General features: G+C 36.9%; 1 protein-coding gene across 1 annotated transcript; it reads left to right on the top strand.

Moving 5' to 3' along the window:
* Positions 1–6,079: 6,079 nt before the first annotated feature.
* On the top strand, positions 6,080–22,240 carry FAM3C (FAM3 metabolism regulating signaling molecule C). Its single transcript, XM_010215321.2, has 9 exons — positions 6,080–6,139; positions 8,912–9,016; positions 9,842–9,871; positions 10,289–10,412; positions 17,624–17,682; positions 19,108–19,158; positions 19,780–19,864; positions 20,909–21,035; positions 21,654–22,240. Exons 1-9 carry the CDS (start codon positions 6,127–6,129, stop codon positions 21,741–21,743), a joined length of 684 nt encoding a protein of 227 aa, XP_010213623.1. The 5' UTR covers positions 6,080–6,126; the 3' UTR covers positions 21,744–22,240.
* Positions 22,241–22,643: the final 403 nt, after the last annotated feature.

Genomic DNA, 22,643 nt, shown 5'->3' with positions numbered 1-22,643 from the left:
AGAATAGCAAGTTCAATATTGTGTGTATGGAAGAGTAAATCAGGTGGTACCATTTCTGTAAGAGAAGTTATCAGTTGTACTGGGTGGTAGATTTTTGCCCCCAAGGAGGAGAAAATAAATATCCATAATTCTGTGAGTTCTTCTGTGTGGACAAACCTTTTGCCTGTGTGATGTCCTTCATAACCACAAGGAAATTGTATGGATAGAGGGATGCCTAAAGGGAAAAATGGCTTACATCGGAAGATATGAATGGTCCCTGATTATTCAACAAAAGTGAAATACAGCAATTATTTTTAAGATTTTTTTTTCTTTCTCATTTTGGGAAATAAATTCAATTTTAAATTAAACAGAATTTGTAAATGCAGAGAAAAAGCTGTGAATAACCTAACAAAGGATTAACAATGACCTGGGTAAGGAAGATTAAAATTACTTTTCTTTTAGTGTTTTCTGACAGAAAAACATGTGTCTGCTGATCCTTGTTTGTGTTTGCAACACAAAATGTCTTCCTCAAAGGCTATTCTAATCTAGTTTTGCCTTGGAAATAAAAATAAATCCTAAGCTTTCTTTTCCTTTTGTGCGAAGTAATTTTGAATGCTTATCTAATCCTAGTGAAGAAGTAGTGCAGGGTAATACAGCACATATTAAGAGACAGTGATGCAGCAGATAAAACAAGTATGGCATTATTTGACCATTTTTGAAAGTGTGATAATTTCTAAAAACCCATTGAAAGAAATTTAACCCATTGTTGGTGAGTTTAATTCCAAGCTTCTCAAGCTGATAACGATGGGTAATACATGTCTGTACATGTGCTCACATAAAATAGTAGGGAAATATGTGATTTAATATTGAAAAGGACGCTAATTCAAGCTTCATAGAGTACCTAAATTAAGAAAACCTGGCCTCTGTTTGTCTAGATTTTTATGATGATTTACAGTGTTCTTTAGTCTTTTCCATTTTCTGAATATCCTCATATTTGGAAGGTCTTTTTAAGATTCAGTCTATTTACAAACAGGTAAGCAGCAAGCAGCCCCATTTCCAGTGGGCACTGGGAATCCTCCATCTTAGCATCTTTTAACCAGTTCTAATTTCTAATTACACCTTGGAGGTAAGAGACAAGGGTATCAATTCTTTACTTCTCTCTTTCTTTCATGCTTTCTTACAAGAAAAACTGATACCTTTAGCCCTGTGGTGATATTTAGGTCATCTATTTGTCATCTAGGTTCTTCCTCTTGAAGATGAAGCTTTAAGAAAGATGTAAGGAAAAAGCTATGCCCCAATCTCAAATAGGAGTCTGTCTAGTCCATAGGTAGAGCAGATTTGTTGTTGTTGCTCTTCACACCGCTATTTTGCGGCACGTTTCACAAGGAGCGTTTCTGCTTTCGCAACAGTCCCACGTTGTTGACACTCTAGAACAGAGCTGGTAGCCTCCCAGATTCTTTTCATGCCTGTTTTTCTGCACTTATGTCCTCTCCAAGTGTATTTCTTTCTGTTTTATTGAATTTCATTGATTTTTTTTTTTTTGGGGGGGGGGGAGGGTGGCAGTGGGAGAAGGAGAATGAGGCAGGGACCTTTTTCAAATTATTGAGATGAGAATTGAAAATTATCTTGACTTTCTGGATTCATTCCTCATCCTTGGTTGCTTTCATCTGCCGCTGTCATAAGTATTCTCTGTGCAAGTTATCAAGGTGCTAATGGAATTACTGTTATTCTGGGAAAGTAGGAATAAAATAGACTAGTTTACATGTTTCACATTATCTGTAAGAACATTTATTATAGTCATATTTGGAAAAAAAAATACCCACAGAGAGCAGGTAAAACTTTAAACCACAGCAAGTAGGGCACAGTTGGTGTGCAGGTGGAATGTGTTTTTCTTAATGTGCTCCACGACACTGACCTTTGGGCAAGAACGTTAAGCAAGGCTATTGAGGAGTTGACTGAATTGAGTGGAATTCAGCTCAGGACAGAAATCTGGACTTCGCTTGGTGTTATCTCAGTATGGCAGGATTAATAATACTGGAATATTTTTAAACCAGTTATTTTATTTCCCTCAAAGGAATTTCTTCACGTCCTGATTCTAGGAAGAAGCTGGCGTGCTTGATGGCCATCATAGCTAATACATGAGCACAAAAAGAGGCTGATTGTAATGTGTTCAAAAATATATATCCTATTATAATATGGAAAGAAGATTTGCTTGCAGCATCGCAAGCTCATAGTTCTTCTAAATGAAGTTACAATAGCAGCTCCCTATGTGAAGTACTTGGCAGAGTTTCCTGAAAAGATACAGGTTACTTCTTTTAAAGCAACGATCACTGCTCTCGTGATTATAGCTGCATAGTTGCAGTGTATTGTAGAAGAGGCATAGCAACTATATGAAGGTATACACCCAGTTTGTCAGACTCGTGTTAAATCTGTCATCCCTTTTACCACACAGTTTAATCAGCAAATGGAGCAGCAAACTAAAATTCCTCAAAGACTAGAACTGAGTGGTAAGGAAAGAAGGGTGGGGGTATCATACTGCTCTCCCCTGTTCTGTTGTAAGTGGTTGTTTTTCTTCTCCTTTAGTTATGTTGCCCTATGTATAGCGTTTCGGGCTGCTAGGGAGGCTGCTGCTTGCAAAGGAACTGGAAATCATAACATCTGGAAGTTGCCGCTGCCTTGAGACAAAATACAATTCACAAGGACGGGTGGAGCGGAGAAAAGCAACCAGTAACCTCAACTCCCAACTGTCTTTCCACACATCCCCTCCCTAGTGCTCTGTAGCCAGGATAAATAACTCGCTTCTGCAAGGATCAACTTGAAATAGTGCAACTCCATGCAGTAAGTGTACAGCATACTGAAATTCAGAAAGAGTTTAGTGTGTGTCTTGTCTTCTCTGGTGCACTGAACTGCCTGCCTTTTCCTTCCTACTCTTGAGAGGTCAGCCAACATAGGTACTGATCCATACTGAAAGAGCAATTCCCAAATTCACTCACAGCACAACCAATTTCATGCCTGCTCTATTTTTGTCACTTTTGTCAGAATGTTCAGACAGTTCAGAGAACTTTTTACAATCAGTTTAACTAGCAAAGCATTTCCCCTGTCTCTGTTTGCTTCTATTCAGAAGTTAGCAACTTTTCACATGTGAATATCATTGTCCTATTGAATCACCAGGGTTGTGTCTCTGATCCTTATTCAAGACAAACATCACCTAGGCTTTAAGAGAAAACCTACTGGCACAGGGTGGTTGGGTCCTACCTGCGTCTGAGCTCTTGAGAGCGTTCAGGATGTGGATGTGGCTTACCGTGGATCATTGCTCTTGAACTATTTTGCCTCTGGTTTTTCTTCTTTTTAAATGCTGGTTCTTCTAGATTTGTCAATGACAGTCAGAAATCTCTTTAACTGTCGTTGAGTGAAGAAGTATCTGCGCTTTCCTGCTGGGTGATCTCAGGAAAAGAGCATGTTCCTGCTGCCTCCTGAAAAATTGCACAAGGTTCCTCCTGACAAATTAGGAATATAAGAACTTCAATGGAATACATGTAATCCACAGTTGCATTGCGAGAATAGATGGGGAATAGCATCTCAAAGTGCTGAGTTTAGATTCTTTTTTTCTGTCTGGGCCTTTGATATCTCATGCCAGGGAGATACCATGTGCAAAGGATTTTTTTGGTTTCTCCTCCTGCTTCCCAGTTTTATACCCAACCAATATGCAAAGTCTCACAGTAAGAAGACAGTCTGAAGGGGAAAATGAGTATGTTTCATAATCATACTGCATGGGGCTTCCCAAAATCTAGCTTTTGGACTTTGTGACTTGTGGATCTCAACCACTTCTGTCAGGCGGTTCCTGTTGCTCTCCCCGTCCCTGCTTTTCCTGGGGTTCTGCTGTGCTCACCCTCCTCCCATCTCCTGGATCAGCTAAAAAGCCATAAACATGTTATGCTGCCTGACAAAAATAAATCATGCTATTACAGTAATAAAAAGGTTACTTATATTATTGGACATGCCTCTGTTGTGAAGTCATCTGGGCTGTAATTCTGCTATCCTTGCTTGACATAACATCCCACCAAAGAGGAGGATTTTTTTCCCTAAAGCAATTGAATAAATGCTGTTGCTAGTATTTTTGTGCATCTGAGTCTGAGAAAACTTGGTTGTGGTAGTGCTTTCTTTTCCCCTTCTTTTTAATCATCCTAAAGCGTAAAATTGAACTTTGATGAAACGGATTGAACTTTCAAAATCCATTTCTACACCCCTTTGGGATTATAAGGGTACCACATTATATCCTTAGTGTCAGAACTATGAGCATTAATACGGGCTTTTTCAGTGTCGTATTTTATTCTTGTTCTGCATTAGATTTAAAAAAAAAAAATTAAAAATGACTTAAGATGACACTTTATTGTTAAAGGTCTTGGTGCTCATGAACTGAATCCACTGGCAGTTTGAAAATTCTATGAATCCTGCACCTGTGCTTTAGCATTTCTGTATCTATTCTTTAGATCAAATGCCGTAATTCTCCTGTGTAATGAAATTCAGTATATGCTCATTTAAAAACTCTGCATTTTTAAAATTTCTTTCAAGTTGAGGCATAGTTTTTATATATATATATATATATATATATATATATATATATAAAAAATATATATTTTTTCTAAATCCAAGAAACATTTCAGATTTTAAACAGAGAGCTGGTCTGTAGAGTTTATTTTCCTGTGTCGAGTGTGTTAGATGTTTTTGTTTATAGTCAAATAAACTGAGAGGACTATTTTTTTCCAGAGCTGCTAAAACAAACCAGTGGTTGTTCCAGCTCCAGAATGTGTTTATTTTAATGTAGACGTATTTCCATGGGATGGGGGAAGGGAGGCCATAGAAATGGGAGTGTGGAGCAGGCACTTACATAAATTCTGTTCACCAACTTTTCTTAAAAATGAGCTTGCCATATCAACTACTTATTGTTTCTGATATTCTCTGAAATCAAAATGGATATCCCTGCAGAAATGAAAGCAGCATTTCAGATTCTGCTTGTGCAGGCCTTAAGTAGTAACATATTATATATAATATTTAAAATACCCTGACAGATATTTTTGTCTTCCAAGTTAAGTTTCAGGGCAGTTTCTAAAGATAATATTTGATATGGCATAGGATGATATTATGTTAGGGATGCTGTAACTTTTAGGATAAGTGGATGTGGGACAGCTACTAGAGTTCTTGAGCTGACATGGTAACTTCTTACGTGTTTTCAGATTTAACTGTAGTGTAGATGATCCAACCAGATCACTGAATGCCAAGGTGCGTGTGTGTGTGTTTGTTTTCCTGCATGTTAGGTATAAGTACTTGTTGGTCTGAATAGTAAAATGAAAATTCAGAAATGCGTTTTTCTATTCGTTTGTTTTTAACCCAGAAGGGAAGTAGTGCTTAGAGGCTGTTTTATTTGTCCGAACGGCACAGAGCTCCTTTGCCCCGTGCCTCTCGGATGAGGAGCAGGGGGAGGCTCAGCACAGGACCCTGTCCCCGTCCATCCTGGCAGGCTGGGGCAAGGACCCGGTGGCAGCTCTGGGACGAGGGCTCAGTGGAGGTGGTGGCACCTTCTGACCTCGCTGTTGCTTCTCTCACCATTGACCGTAGCATGAATCTCCTGGATACTGCCTGGAGTGCAGAGTGCATTATTAATGTACCACGCTGGGAATCTCTCTTCCGTCCCCAGTGTAGTTTGGTATGTGGTGTTGCCAATTTCAGCCTGCATTAAAAAAGTGTTAGGAGTTTGAAGGACTGCAGCAAGAACTGTTTACTTGTACCACACAAAAATCGAAGACTGCTTGGATACAACAGTGCTAAATATATGAGATTCACAGGTCAAAGTACTAAATTTGATTTTTTTTTCTTTTTCTTGAGATGGTCTTTTTCATAGAGTAACAAATGAAAACAGTGTGTCAGAAACCTACCTTGATTCTTTCTCCTTTTACTGTGAGATTTAAGAAATCAAGATAGTCAAGTGCTCAGGAAAATCATTCTTAATGCTACTGGCTGGAGAAAACATGATGATTTTGTGTTAACAACAGTAATGGTCATGTTTGACTCTAATTTCAATGATTTGCTTTCTTTTTCCTAGGTGGATTTTTTGATGTTGTAGGATCATTACCTGGCTGAAGACTAAACATGAGAATAGCCGGTAAGTGGAGTTAGTGAAATTGGACTTTTGTACCTTGTGAAAGAAGCTGCAGGCTGCATTAATGAGAAAGAATATTTTAAAACTTAGTGTTATGCACAACAGTTTTGTTATGGCATCGCTGTCCCATTTTGCAGAGCTTTAAGGAAGCACATTTGGAATGGTCTTGGAGCAAGCAGCCACTTCCAGCACTACAGTGATCTTCAGGGGATAGCTGAGGTGCCAGGACCTGATCTACTTTGGCTGCTAATTCTATGAAATGATGAAGGAATAATAAAAGAGATGGTTGCTATGTCTTAAGCAATTTATTTCCCCACCTCACACCCCAGCCAGAAGTGTCACGCATGATTATAGTACATCATTTGAAACTTCTGGAGTAACTATTGGGAAGTAGAATGGTATAAAAAGCTTGTCATAGAAATATGTTACTTCAAGTAAAATCAGTTTCTCAAACTCTGAAGATGTAAGTTAGTAGCAATTGCAATATTACAAAGTATTTTTTTTACTTAATTACAAAGATCTCTTTGCCAAAGCAATATTGCAAATACTTTGCAATATTGTACTGTTGCAAGTATTACAAGTACAGGGACAATATTGCAAAGTATTTGCAATATTACTTTAAGAGATCTTTTAAGAAAATACTATTTTGAATGTTTCTTTACAGTAGAATAGCCTGTTGCATTTGTATGTTAGCTGAACAGTTTTGACAGTCAGAAGACTTGCATTTTCATTGAGAAGTTTTATGGTTATACTGCATAACCCTAGAAGAGGGTGATGCTTTCTTTCCGAAAGAGTTAAGCGTTAACCTTTTTAGCAATCCTGGATCCTGTGACTGCTTCTAAAATTATCATTCAGAGTAGCTACAGAAAGCTCAAGAGTGGATATGCAGTTTTATTAATTGCATTAGGTGTAATTGAGAGCCACTTATTACAGGGAAAACAAAGCCAGTAGAGATCTGGAGAAATACAGGAATTTTTAGAAGATTGTCAGGTCACCTAGAAGATGCCTTTCCTGAGTCTTCCTTCTCTGCCAGCTAATTTCCAATTTTGTTGCTAGAACCTACACATGAAAAATAAGGCAGTTCACAAAGAATGTGTGACCTGTAGCAAACAGGTTAGGTTTGTTTCAATAATTACAAGTACTTTCCAGGAGAATATTTCTGTCTCATTTAGTGGAAGCCCTGTTCAATTCCATTAAAAGGCTGAGAATATTAAGTGGAAGAGGTGGTTAGTGCTCGTGCTGAATTCTTGTTCATCCCTTCCACCATGTACCTAAACAGCAGGCTCTCCAAGTGCCATGTGCTGTAAGGCACACTCCAAGCTGTGCTGCCATCCTGTCTTTTTACTAATGTTACTTTTGCAGACCTTTGTCACATCTCTTTAATGTAAGTACAGGTTATTTGTTTTCTTTAGCACATACCTGTGGTTCACTTTCCACAAATGCAGTTGCCTTTGAGAGTCCCGGCCTAATGTCCTAATGTTAAGTTTGTTTCTGTGTGTTTTTTTTTTTTCCTTTTTTTATGTGATGTCTCTGGGCTCACACGTGTGTGTCTCTTTCCTCATCTTATCTTTTCTTTTTCTATCTGCTTATCTTCCCCTCCTGCCTCCCCTGCCCTGCTTTGGAAGGCTTGATTAACATCTCATCTTTCTGAAAGCTGAGTAATTTGTCTATTTTAAGGTTTTCTAAACAGCCCTCACAGACCAGTCTGAGATATTCAGGAGTACATAAGATCTTCTCTGAATAATTTATTTGTCTGGCAGTTGGAGAAATACAAGTGTTGTGCAAGGTCACTTCTCCCAGAGCTCTTTAACACACTGGCATATTGATCCCCTAAATGTGACTTCTAATGCCTGACACTGTAACTTTCAATAAACAGAGTGCAGGGTGTTCTGTACAATCTATTGAAAATAATGTTAGAAAATGGCAGATATGTAATTGGAACAGCCGGCTTCATGGTAACACCAAGTACAAGTGAGTTTCTGTTTCAGATATAAATCCCTGTCAGTGCGTCCAGCTCTTCCCCTGCCCTGTGGCTTGACCCCCTTGACACTGCAAGAAAATTAGGCTTGTAAAGCTTCAGGCCACCTGAGACCTCAGCATATTGAAAGAGGGAGGGGAAAACTATTTCTCTTCAAAGAAGAGATAATTTTTTAAAAAATAGTCTACTAACTTGTTTTTTGCAAGTCAATAAATTAAAAAAGAAGCCTATCTGCTTCATTTTAAGTAAATTTTAGTGTAATTCTTGGGCTTAACTAGCTAAAGCAGTTAAGTTATAAACAGACCCATAAATTGCTTGGCCTGGGTCATGCATTAAAATAGAGGTATCTCAGTCTGAAGACAAAAAGAAAGGGAGTATTTATGAACAGCAAGCAACAGGGACATATGCCTAAAAACTGGTAAGTAGGATGGGGGACGTGGGACTTCCTGCTTTGGAGAGCAGCCAGATGTTAAATCAGCTTAGTGCATCTAGTTCAGCTGCATTTCCATGGAACAGTCAGTGCTCTGCAGGTTGCTGTGGGGTCAGACAGGCACAAACCTTGGAGAAAGAACCAAGGTGAGATTTCATGTCTGGGTTTCAGGTAGCAACCTGATAGACTCAGTTGCAGCCTACATTACAGTGTTGTTCTCTTGTGAATTGTTTTTGTTTGGCAAGCCCTAGTGTGTTTATGAAAGCAGTTCTCCTTAATGTAACCAGATAGAGATTTAATTTTGGTAAGTTTTAATGCTATCATTTACAGATTTTTTTTTTGAAACTTTTTTTCTGCTTCTGAATAGGTGCTGCAAAGTTGGTAGTAGTCATAGCAATATTTTTATTGACATTCTATGTCATATCTCAAGTTTTTGAAATAAAAATGGATGCAAACTTAGGACACATATTTGGTAAGTGATGACTTTGTTTTTCTACATATCTGCTATTTAATTATTTCAGCCATAAGGATTATTTCTGCAAGCTCGACTTGCTCTTGCACCTCCAAAGAATTTTGTTTTTATTTTTAATGTGTGTACTTACTGTTATTTTATATATGAAATATTTAAGAGTCTTATCTTGCAAGTGTACATAATTTTACCTGGTTTTCTGTTTACAGTTACCATCTTAACTGAGAGTTGGAAACTATGTAACTACATAAAACATTTCAGATGTGCTTAGTTCTTTTAAAAGGAGGCAGGGTGGTGGTTACCAGTGTAAATCATTTAAAACTCGGTGTAGTTTTTGAAGAGAGTATGTCTGCAAAAGGAGTTCTCTTTAAGAAACCCCATTTTAAACACATCGGTGGGATTCATATTACTTAGCTCCAGACTCTGGTGTGAGCATCCGCATCTCCATAAAAAAAACCTTGTAGTCTGTGCCTCTTTTCCTTGGTTGGGTAAAATCAAGTTCTAAGGATGGGATTTACCCCGTTCCAATATCCACAGCTCCACAGGTCCCCTGTTGTCCCTTATATTTCCCTCTTGTGCTTCTCATCATTGGAGAGCAGTAAATTAAGATAGTCTCTCAACATATCTACTCCCTGGTCACTTTCATTTTTAACCTTGTATTTTAACCTTGTATTTTATGTTGGAACATAATGTTTTTATCTATATATTTCATGTTTTAATCTATTTCTATAGATGTACAAAAAGGCTTAAAATGTATAGGCTGTTTTATAGTAAATGACATTTTAAAGTGAGAATCTTATAAATTTTTTTTTTTTTTTTGTATTTTAGCTAGATCAGCATTGGATGCAGCTGCACGTGGTGAGTATTTGTATGCGTGTGTTACTACTGTGACCTGCTTTCACTAAAGACAGAAAAAATGTTGGATTTTCATAGTTAGGAAAGTCTTAATTACACTTCAACTATAATCAGAAACTGTTTCTTTTCCTAACTTTCCTATGTCTCTGTCAAAGTCCTTCTGTTTTTTCCAACATTTTGACATTTTTGCACAGCTTATTTGTGGCTTTTGATGGCCATTGTACATGGCCAAAGGGATGAGAACCGGGGAGCAGGGTGAAGAAGCACTGCAGTAACTTAGATTAGTTAAAGCTGCTTTGAAACTGCACCATGAAGTATGGCTCGCCTCTACACTTCTTGAAATCTTCTGGAAAATTAACTCTTTAACTATTTAAGCTTTAGCTCACTTGTCTTTAAAGTTCTGTTATTTTCTTTTGACAGCTACAAAACCCCCAAGGTACAAATGTGGCATTTCTAAAGCTTGTCCTGAAAAGCACTTTGCATTCAAAATGGCAAGTGGAGCTGCAAACGTAGTTGGGCCTAAAATTTGTGTAGAAGATAATGTGTAAGTATTTTAACCTGTAGTTTGTACATATCTCTTTAAAAATGCTATCTTGGATCATGTTGTATGCAAAGGCAGTAATTCAAATGTTTATGGGTTGCAAGTTCACTTTGCCTACAAAAAGACCACATGAGCAAATTATCACAGATCGAGTTGTAATACAAAGCACATGCAGTATTCTGTAGTAATTGCTGAGTGTTATAAGAAATGCAAGATAGCTTACATCTCAGGTTTACAGCCTCACAGAATAGTCAGACCTTGTACAGTCAGATTTAGACTTAGCTCCAAGTACCTTTTGCACGTGCCTCTGATTGTAATTCAATGAGTAATTGAATAGCTCCCACTACTTCTATTTGAATGTCATCAGCTAGAGATGTGGTGAGGAACTCTCTTTTGCAAGTCATCTTTTAAGCCATTTACTTCCATAGAAGTAATGACAAAACATTTTCCACCTTAGAAGGATTACTTCAAAAGGAAAAGTAATACTTAATTGATTAGTAGTCACTTAATTGTGCTGCTGATAAATATAGTTGCTAAATTTAAATTATCTGTGAAATGAAAATCACTTTTTGAGACACTTTCTTAATGCATACATAAAGGCACTGTTTTTTAAAGCACTTATCAATGCCTTTATTTAATCAGCTTCTGTTATTTCTAGTTAAAATATTTTACTGCAATATTATCAGTAATACTATGTCTAGAGCATTTAATGCATATTTTTAATATTCCCATTATATGGATCACTGTTTATTTTTAAACTTGAGTTGTTACTACTCCCGAGTTGTCACATCAGAGTGCATGAGTTTGCCTAATACAATGTATCCACTCAATTCTGGATGTCACAAGGCAGAGAAGACATGACATGTTGTGAGAAATACTATTTTTTTCCCCAAGTGTCATCCTTGCCTTTCATTCAACACACTAGTTGAAGTGCATCTCAGGTGTGCTGCTAGTGCAGTGTGGTTCAGATAGCAGCTACAGCACTCAGTGCTAATTTACTCTAGAGTATCTGGCAACTTTTCAGTGAAATTCTTCACCCTGTGTAAACCAATAGATAGAATAATTGTTCAATTGGATTAGGCTTTTCATCACTGTACAGCATAATTGAAGTGACATCATAGGGGCAAAGATAAGGCTGCTTTTAGTATTAGCTCTAGCAGTTTGCAGTGGTATGAAAATGAGTGATTTTTCTGGCAGTTATTTGTGCACAGCGTCTCCTTTCTGCTTTGCTAGCTGAAGCGTCAGCACCATGGAAGTTCTGAGGTCCTTACTGCAGGCCACCTTAGCTCGAGCTTTCCTGCAGGACCACGTTTGTGTAGGACCCCGTTTGCAATGGGACTTCGCAGTGTGTGAGGGAGCACCTGCACATCCAGAATAGGCTCTGTGCCCTAAGGCTGCCATTAAAAGCTGCGAGCTTGTTTCCATTCGTGACACCTTATGACCCTGGACAGTCTTATCTAATCTCTCTGCATGTTATTTTTATGGGTGTTGCAGAACTTGCCAGTTTCTCATCCTGGTTGCAAGGAGGCTTCCTGCCTGTGAAGGCATAGGGCAATTCAGCTGATTAAAAGTTAAAGGGGGAAAGTAATATTTTAACTTCAGGCTTATGATTTTATTAATGCCTTATGGGTCAGCTATAATGAAGGAATGGTTCATGTCAAAAAAACAACACCACCACCCTCCTCTACTATTTTACTGAAGAAAGTGATGAAAAGAAATTGATTGCTGAAATGTTCTTTGAATATTAGTGTACAGCTAAAGGAATCATAAGATCACAGTTTCCTATAGTAAAAATCTCAGCTAATCTCCTCCCTCTAAGGAGGAGCCATAAATGCTCGCTTAAATGTGTGCCAGAACATCTCCTGCTTCGTTCATAATGCATTTGATTGACGTTTTAGCTGTCAACGTCATTTGTTGGTTGTCAGTTTTTGGAAGCGTTTTCGAAGCAGTGAAGTGCTGCCCCCCTGCGGGCAGCTCGCAGCGTGACAGCCGGCCTCACAGCACGGGGACTCCGGAGCGTGTGAAGTAACGGCTCTTGACCCCGAAATAATGTCTTTCGCGGGTGGGAGCTCTCTATTGTTCAAATGAACTGCAGGCCAGACTTTCCTGGCCTGATTTATGCAGAGAAGTACAATCGGGGTGACTTTTGTCACTGTTTAGTCAAAAGTGGTATTATTAAACGCTAATCGAAAAGTGCTGAGCTACTTTGGTCCCTGAATTTATATGTATATGTGGATTATCAGAGGGGAACAAAAGTGAAATTTGTTTATTTTCTACTTGTGTTACTTTGGTGTGACTAGCCAGAGTAGACTCTGTGTGTGTGTGTGTGTGTGTGTGTGTATGTATATATCTTTCCTCTTCTGTCTCTCGTGTGTGTGTGCATGCACACCTTATAAAATGCAATGGCCTGCAGTTAAGAAAAGCATCTGTAATGTTTGAAGTGAAGTGGACATCTAAAATTTTAAAATGTGTGAAAGTTTTGTGTGTCTGAGAGAGGTTAATATGAGTGCCTGCATTCAAAGTATTAACTTGACTGACAGTTGGTTTAATGGAGTGCTGCATAAATATTCTCAAATATAGATAATGAAAACATCTGTCTTTCTAAGGGTAGTTTGCTCAGATTTCTGTGAAGAGGTAAATTCCAGTATCTTGCATTTTCCACTGTGCTTAGACGGTCTCAGCACATTCGGGCCCATGAGCTGGTCAGTGCTGCCAGAACCAGGAGTCTCCCTAGTCCGATGCCCTTGGCAGTTTCCTCACCAAGCTTAGAATAGAGCGAGCGCTCCGTAGAGCTTACTGCAAGTAGGCCCAGAAGTTAATACTTTACTCCATTATTCCAGGAAGAGTTAAAAAATATCATCCCGCTTATTCCTGAAAGAGTTAAAAATGAGAAGTTCCTTATTTTGCTAATATTGTTATGAGTAATTCCAAGTTATTTTTCTAGTTGTCTGCTGTGCATTCGTGAACCATACAGGAATAGTACATGAAGTAGAAGTACTGATTAAATAAGATACTGTTATCAGTTTTTTTGCGTCTCATTTGATCAGTGAAGGTCAAATAATGACGAATAGCCCAGGTTTATAAAAGAGAACGTGCTTGGCTGTGTTCCTTTCCATTTAAATAGCAAATATTACCCAAATTATTTAGAAGTACCCAATTACTTCTAAAATGACTCTCTACTCTGGAAGTTGAAATCTTACATTGTTGAAAAATTGAAGACTGCTTATGTGTCAGCTTTTACAAGGTCATTTCTATAAGCTGTTACTCTATATTTTGAGGCTTTATGACAAGTAGGAACTGAGGACTACAGGGGGTTATTGTTACCAGTCTTTTTTTTATGGTAGTGCTGTCAGAAAGCTCCTTGAGAAGCATAAGGAAATGCAGAATTCCAGCTGGCCAGCAGGTATTTTTCCCAGTCCTCTTGCACCATGGGTGGCTGGAAAGTTCTCTTGGAGTCGGGCAGCTCTTGCGTTATCAGGTTTTGAAGTTTATTTGTGAGCTTTGTGCATTTTGTTATTCTGCCCACTGATGCCCACTGTTGATCTGATCTAGGTGGTTCTTTAGCCTTTCCTGTGTTTACTTCTCGTGTGTTGGTTGTCGGCATTAAAATCCTATGACCACTGTGAAGTACCAGATAAATTAATGCATATCTGTCTGTACCCATCTGTGTAGGGCTATCCAAGTCTTCTCCATGCTTCTTATTTTGTTAGCCATCTGGTAGGTCATCCATTTGAATATTTCTATTTTAGCTAGAATTGTACACCATAGTGCTTGTACCCCAATTACTGGATGCTAGTGTCACAAAGCGCTTGCTATTTTTCTTGGGAATAATTGATCCGATGCATCATAGCACCACACTTGTCTGTTCCGTGACCATTCTGCATTAATAATTTGTGTCCATCTAGAAAATAGCAGTCCTTTGGTTTTCCAGTGTCCATCCAGAATGCAGTAGACTTTTGGCTCTTTAGTTATTGTGATCAGTGAAGGTATAAGCTTTGGCCAAGTTTGTGAAGGTGCTTTTTTAATTTAATTTTGTTTAACTTTATTGTTCTTTATTTTCTTTCTTTATTTTTTTTAAGTGCATGTTCCTCTTATCTGCATCACAGACAGTATTTCATGCTGTTTCTTTTGCTCTTTGTCAATTCCAGTTTATTTTCTGTGGTAATTTAGCCTTCCTCTGCACAATATTTCTCTTTTTATATAATTTAACCAATGCGCTGCATTGTCATTCAGATCCCTGATGATGATGCTGTAAAGCACCCACAATCTGATTCTTGAAAAGCTCCATTAACAATATCTCTCCATATTCATAATTTCCTTTTTAAAACTGCCTATTTGTATGGCTCTAGCCTGTTCTTTCATGACTTCAAATGTTCTGTGTTTTGGGGTTTTGTGTGTGTGTTTTGGGAGGGAAGGGGATCTTTTTATAATACTGTTTCATAGTCTTGCCTCTAGCACAGGGCACCTTCCTGATGATGTCAGGGCTGTTGAATTTTGTGTTCTCTGTCATCACCAGACAAGGAAGCAGAAATAAGTTCTTATAATTTGTCACTAAGACTTTTAGCCTAAGATGTAGTAAACATAACACTCCTCTAACCCAAGTATCATCCTTAATAGTGATGATAGAATCAAGAAATTAGATATCTTCTCGTTTTTGTTGTTGGTGGTGTTAGGTGTTGTTAGGTGTCTTGTACAATGGTTTAATTATAACTTTGTTTTTCTGCCTTGAAAGGGCATAATCAAAAAAAAAAAAGCAATCATCTTCAAAATATTAAAAATTACTGGCACTACTTGATGGATTTAGAAGAAGGGGTCATAGAATATTGTCATACTTCTTTACAAGTAGTTTTTCACTGCAGTTCTTGTTTTATTGCCATTGCAAGGTTTATGTTGCAGTAACCTTATGGCAAAATCTTACCTCATTTTCCTTAATAACTAATGCTCTTTTGTATAGGTATTACACTTATTTTTTATTGGTTTTAATCTGGTTTTAATCAGACACTAGAGCTCCTATTAAAGGGCAGCAGAGCTTATTATTAAAAAGTAAAATGCATAGTTTTGCTCTGGCTTGTGTAAATACTTCTGACAATAATGAAGCATTAGAAGTTTTTAGTATAGAAAAGATTAGGATTTGATCTTAATGAAGAAATCTGAAATACCTCCAGGATAGAATTCTAACTGTGTATCTGTGTGTATTTGCAGGACTGCATTCTATTCTGACTTGCATTTATTTACAGAGAAATTTATAGTTAAAAAGAAGGGAAGATCTTGTTATATGCCCACTGAATTTTATGAGCCAAGGAATGCACTTAGAACTTCACAGCTATTTTTTCATTTATGTGTTCAGTCTTTATTTGCTCTGTGTTTCTGTTGCATTAATGGAAAAATGTGGAGCTCTTTCAGTGACTAAAATACTTTTGGAAGTCCCTGTTAACCAGAACTGAATTTTGCCAGTTAGCTGAAAATTGCCAATGTTCTGTTTCAGGAATTATTGAGTCAGAGTTTTATTTGTTCTTAGAATTTCTGGTGTAGGCATGACTTGAAAGGCTAACAGAAGAATATACAATCTTTCATCTCTGCTATTTATTTGAAACCTAAGTTACTGTACCAAAAATGCCATCAACTGGTAGTCTTTCATGCTCTTGCTATGCTAGTACAAGCTAGTAATGATTTAGCTCTTGAAAAAATGTCTATTGTATTTCCAAGTCACGTAAATTTTGGTTTATATCCTCATCCTAGGTGTAAAAGATAGTGTCAGGGGGAGGAAGATTTTGTCTCACTTCCATGTTAGACTGCTGCTTGTTTCTAGCCCATCACTAATGAGTTTCCACTGGAAAACTGGTGCTGCATTCCTTGGAAATCATAGCTCCTGAAGAAAGAATGATCCGACTGGATCTGAAAACCACGTGATCCCTGCACAAACGAGCTGTACAAAACTCTAAATGCACCCGTGTCCCCATCTGCAGCTTCTCCCTGGCAGGAGCTAGGGAGGCTCTGGTGGCACTGGTCAGAGTTGGATGCTGGCTCAGGCACTTGCTACAGGGTGTTTGGCAGTTGGTGAGACTTGCATCTCCAAGCTGACGTGCTTTCTTGAATCTGAACTGCATTTCTCAGTTATCTTAATAGTTTCGAACCCGACTCCTGTTTCTCCATGCTGATGTCAACCCTTGAATTCCTAGTTTCAAGGCATTAATGGGAGGGGTGTTTCAGGCCAGTGTCAGGGAGGCAGAACAGAGATTTTTCATATAGTACAGGGCCAAAAAAAAAAGCAATGTGGGGATTTTCAAGCTGCTTCTCAGCAGAGTGGTCCAGGTCGGTGTAGGGAGCCCTGCACCCAAGCTAACAAACCTGGCCTTCCCATTGGAGCTTTCCCAGTCTGTCTGGTCAAGTGATTGCTGTTCTAGATTACAGCAGTCTTGCTGGGTGTGTAACTGTACTGCAGGATTACCTGCAACTTTGATTTAGATCCCATCAGTGTATTAACTATTTCCCTTAAATTTAGATTTCTTGGGATTGGTGAAAAGTAGCTGTCTGCTTTGGTTTTCTTGTGGATTAGCATAATGTTGCAGTATTCACTTTAAATATGGTGTTTATGTTAACTTCTAAAGTTGCTAATGTGTTTTAGTTCTTCCTGTGCTTATGGAAAAAGATTAAATCTTGGTTATATAATGGAATAGGCCCCTTCAAAAATACTATGTGTGCCCCAGTCTCCTTAACAGAGAAGAATTTTCATAAATACATTAATAACACTTTATTGGCATTTTTCATATGTGCATACTTTGAAATAAAGCATGTTAATAGTAAGTTGTAAAAGTTTTATGGAGCTGAAATGTCGATTGAAAATATTAAAATTTCTTAATTCTACCTTTCTATTATTAACAAAAAACTTCTTAACTTATGAAAACATAAAATGATAAACATTCAAACTGTATATAAAAAATGAGTCTACTTTAGGCTGTGTTATGAAAAAGATAATTAAATGGTCAAATGAAATGGGTACATCTGGGGATACTTGATCTACTGCTCTCAATTTAGTGGTCCCATGAGGGCACCTAGCTTTGCTCTAGGAGCTTTTATTTAAGTAATCATGTTCATATGCTTTCAGATATCCATGTCTTACAATTTGATGTAATTTGATATAATCAAAATATAAAATGAAATGTTTCATGTCAGAAGATTGTCCTTTTAAAATTTGTGTGTTTGTTTTGTTACAGTTTAATGAGCGGAGTTAAAAACAATGTTGGCAGAGGAATAAATGTGGCTTTGGTCAATGGTAGGTGATATATAAAATGAGCAGTGTGTCTTCATTTTCAAATCATTTCTGATACTCTTTTTAAGCCGTGCAAGGTATCATGATAGGTAGGCAGAAAAGGAGATACTCGGCACACGTTTCCTGAGACTGGTAGCAGATCTTAGTGCTTATACCTTTTTTTTTTAGCATGGAATTGGAAAGTGGAAAAACTTGGTGTTTTTTTCCTTCTTTTTCCGAAAATGTGTGGTAAAATGATAATGTAGAGAGTTGTGATGACTTTTTCAGTGATACATCAGATATTTTTAAGTAACCAGAAAATAATCGGAAATGCGTGCTGCTGCTTTTGACCTTGTAGATTGCCACCACTGAGAAAAAGGTATAAAGTAATTTCTTCTCTTACCCCATTTCCAGTGAAATTTAATTAAAAACGCTACCTGGATAGTCTTCCATGAATAGTCTAGCATGTTATTTCCTAGCTGGAGATTATTTTATTCTGTTAGTTCATATCTACTGTGCTAGACCCTAAAGTCTCTGGTTATGTAATTATGCTCACAATTCTGAACTTTCATTAAAAATAAACAAATTTACCAGTATGTCAACTTGAGAGTGGAAGTGTAGTGTCTGTAGAGGCAATTTTGTCCTTAGTGTACACACTAAGTGCTCTGTAGCATTGAGGTTGTCACTTCACTGAAATAGAAATTTGTGTTATTCTTTGACTGTACTCAGTTTTACATAATCTAAAACATGATTTGAGCAATACTTATCCTATTTTGCCCTCCTAAATTGCCTCAGTCTATTCAAACCCGATTTTCTACCTTCATATTAAATAGCTACCAGTCTTCCTGATTGTCTTCTAAATGAATGCATGTATTAAAAACAGGACCCTGAATTTCATCCAAACCTAATATTTTAGACAGTGTAGGAACACAATAGAATAATAGTGGTGTGTTGTATTATCCATTTTCTTCTCTACTAGTTTCTTTTCCACTTGTTTTCAGCGGAGAAGCATTTTTGGTCAGGAGCAAAACATGCCATGTAATCTTGATCATCCTTTCTGTGTGGTACTGAAGCTAAACTAAACTGTACTCTGTCTACTTTTATTTATTATGCTACTTTTGAGAGAGAAAAAAAAAAAGCAAATTCATATGTGGGTTATCTATTCTTGGCTTTTTTGGTTTTGTTTTGGCTTTTTTGTTTTCTCTTTGAAGCAAATGAGAAGGTTTTGTCTTCCCTTTTCTCCCTTGCCTTTTCCTGCAGCTTTACAGGTTCTTAGTGGTCTGTGAGAGGAGCATCCTTTATAAAAGTTAATGTAGTAACTGATTATTTTGTATCTCTGAAAGTTTCCAAAAGTGTCATTAAAGGGGATTGGGCATGTTATCTGTAAAAATGAATAAATAATATTTTTAAAAATGGCTTCTCTGACACAAAATATTCATTTTTCCTCAGGTAAAACAGGAGAAACAATAGACACCAAGTTCTTTGACATGTGGGGTGGAGGTAGGTGTGGTTAACTTACCTGCTGGAGAGAACAACTAAAATACGGTATTTTATTTATTTATTGTGGTGGCTGAGGCTGTTAGTTATGGGAGTGCTGTACCTACACTTTGGATTGTGAGGAGAATACAGCTACAATGCAACTGCTCTATGTGCAAGAGCACTAATACACTTGTTTTCCTGAGTAGTTACTGCCTTGTAGTTGTATCTGTCTGTGCTAAAGCAACACGCAAACTGTAATATAAGGGAGGATTTTGATGTTCATAAATCAGCTTTATAGAAAAGCACATTACTGCATTATTTAATTTTGGTAGCTTTTCTCCCACTACACTAATTTGGTAATGTGAGTATTTTTTCATTCCAAGTACCAGTAGCTTCAAATTTTTAACCATCACTTCATTCAAAACAAAAATAAGTGATCATTATATCCTTAGACAACATACATGAAATTCTACAAAATAAAAATGTTACTTCTCTGGCGCATGTTGCCTTTTTCTCACTTAGGAACTCTTTATAATTTTGTAACTGTAAATACTATCAAAAAAGTCTCTAAATGGACATCGTGGGTGTCTGAATATGGTATGGTTGCTCATTATTAAGCTATTCTTTGTTACCTCTTTTCAGATGTGGCACCGTTTATTGAATTCCTAAAGTCAATCCAGGATGGAACCATAGTGTTAATGGGAACATATGATGATGGTGCTACCAAGTACGTAATCAATTTATATAGTAAATATTGTTTAAACTTTTAAATGCTGTTTTATATCCTGAAAAACAGGGCCTCTAACAATCACTTTTGATAAAATTCTGTAAATGGTCTGCAGAACTGTTCCAAACTGAAGCTGTTTATCTTACTGATGTAGACATAAGCCTAAGAGTCGCTAGTTCTCAAAGTGCTGTCTTCCAGCCTGCCCTTTGGTCATCCTTAGATGACCAAGTAGAACTCATTAAATTTATTGCTGTTTTTTTTTTTTAAGGATATAAGCTATTATACATATATAATCAGTAAAGCTCTAGAAATTTGTGGGAGTGGAAGGTGTAAATAACCTCCAAAGGAATACACTAACATGATCATTTTTATTATCTTGGCTAGAGTGACTTGTACAATTGTGTCTTATTAAGTAGTAACAGTTAGAAGTTGTGCATATTGTTTAGTAATTGAGTGAAAATAGTAGCTGGCAGATAGAAATAAAGAGCAAACATAGGGAGGTTTTGGAATGGAACTTGTCATTCTACAGAGTAACTTTTTCTTACATATTAAAATTGTCATATTTGGAATTAGAGGGACCAAACTGCTATGGGACAGCAGTTCTGACTTTTAGTTTAATTGACCTGGGTAAGCTAACCCTTTTAGAGTATTTCGTTCATTTTTATCCTGAAAGAACTTTTATTTTATCTAGACTTCAACTTATGTCTGCAAACAATATTTATTTTAAATGTTGATTTTATATATGTATAATTTCTAATATTACCTGGAGAATTGCCAAAATGATTCAAGAAGTTCTTACACGACATGTTTTGTGCTTTCTGTTGATGTGCTGCTAGTTTGGGTGCTGGCTGATTGAGGTTATAGTACTAAAAGGGCAGAGCTCATTTAGATAAGTGATTTCAGAACTAGACTAACCTGATTTTGAAAGAATGATCTTTTCCAGTGTTGACTGGCTTAATCAGATCAAAGCTGACTGGTACATTGCACAAAGAAAGCTCTAATGATGTTTGTTTTATTCATGTATTTAACTGTATTTTGTTAAAGGCTTAATGAGGAAGCACGGAAGCTGATTGCAGAATTGGGGAGCACATCCATTACTAACCTTGGCTTTAGAGACAACTGGGTCTTCTGTGGTGGAAAAGGAATTAAGACTAAAAGTCCATTTGAACAGGTCTGTGATGCTATAGTTTATTGGGTTTCAGTAGCTTACATTGTATTAAAATTATACGCTGTTTTTTAAATACCATGAGTTTGTTCAAAACCAGAATCCATTGCAGTAATTGCACACGTTTAGTGTTATCTTCAAAAGAATTTCTTGACTAGTCTCTTCCTTTTAAATACACACACAAAAAAAATAGTGATTCCCAGATTAGAGAAATGTTAATGAGATACTCGATATGACTAAATTATTTATCTTTTAAATGAATGCAGGTTAACTAAATTCAAAAATGTCTGCCTGAAGTTCAGATTTTGGACACACTAATTCTCTCATTTTCAATGTTCTTAGTCTGGCTATTTATTTCAGCACCTTGCTTTCCAAATTATGGCTTACTTTTTTTTTTTTAGTATAAACTTGTCTGAAAAGCTGCATCAATTGGTGAATACCGAGGGATAGTTATATTTGATATTTACAAAACACAAGATATTAATTCTGGTATCTTCTTCTAACTTACTATTTTCAGGCAATGGATTAACAGGGTGTTTTTTAAAGCAGCTTGTACATAAAAAACAGGATAAATGACTTTGCATTAATTAAAGCTAAAATAGAAAAACTATTTTCTATTTATAGCATATAAAGAACAACAAGGACACAAACAAATATGAAGGCTGGCCAGAAGTTGTTGAGATGGAAGGCTGCATCCCACAGAAGCAAGACTAAAACAAAAGGAAAGAATGTGGAAGAAAATGCACTTTCTGCTACTAATTGGGAGAGGGCTATGAAGGAAACTGTACTGTAAATAATATTTTTAAAGCATGCAACCATCCTGTCGGTGTGTGCATGAGCACTGACATTTTGAATATTGGGATTATTTATTGCTAATACACATAGCAATCCTTTTTTGTAAATATGTCCAAAAAAAGAAAAAAAAATCATTTCTAAGCAGGTTTCCTAAAAGCACAGCATTTAGTTTATCTAAAGTAAATAATATCTCTTAGATAACAGGCTAATAAATTCCATATACCAATGATCAACATCTGTCAAGATCTATTTGTTTTACTGTTCTCTAACAGCGTAAAGTTGCTGTGAGTATGTAACCTTTGTGGAATATGTAGATTTTAGTGATAAGTTAATAAAGAGCTTTAATTTTTTTTTTATCCTCTGCCTCTTTAAATGGCAGCATCACTTTTTATTAAAGCTATTTGGTTATTCTAATATCAGGTGCTCCAGAAATTTATTTTGCAGTCCCCCACCAAAACCTAATCGGTGAAAGAAGACTACCTGATACAAAAAGACAGATATACACCGATGAGAAGCACAATATAGATTATTTTTCTTAAGAATGGAAGTAAATATATGAATAGTGTACATGATATTTAAAAGCAGGTTAGGAGGATTTGTATTTAACTTGGAAATAATATTTACTTTCTAAAGAGACCTGGCATGTTAAGCAGCAGCACAGGCTGTCTCATACAACTTTTTGCACTGCTGTCTAACCATGAAATCTACCTGCTGCTGGTCAGCAATTCTGGCTGCTCCTACAATAAACGTGCATCATGGAATGCTTTCCTGTTTTAATTCTAGCAGCAGGAATTAACTTCCAATTGCAAAGAGCGGAGT

Source organism: Tinamus guttatus, unplaced genomic scaffold (genome assembly GCF_059628265.1).
Source record: "Tinamus guttatus ecotype Peru unplaced genomic scaffold, ASM5962826v1 Tinamus_guttatus_pri_ptg000018l, whole genome shotgun sequence".
Lineage (NCBI taxonomy): Eukaryota > Metazoa > Chordata > Aves > Tinamiformes > Tinamidae > Tinamus > Tinamus guttatus.
This window is presented reverse-complemented; position numbering and strand designations above follow the sequence as displayed.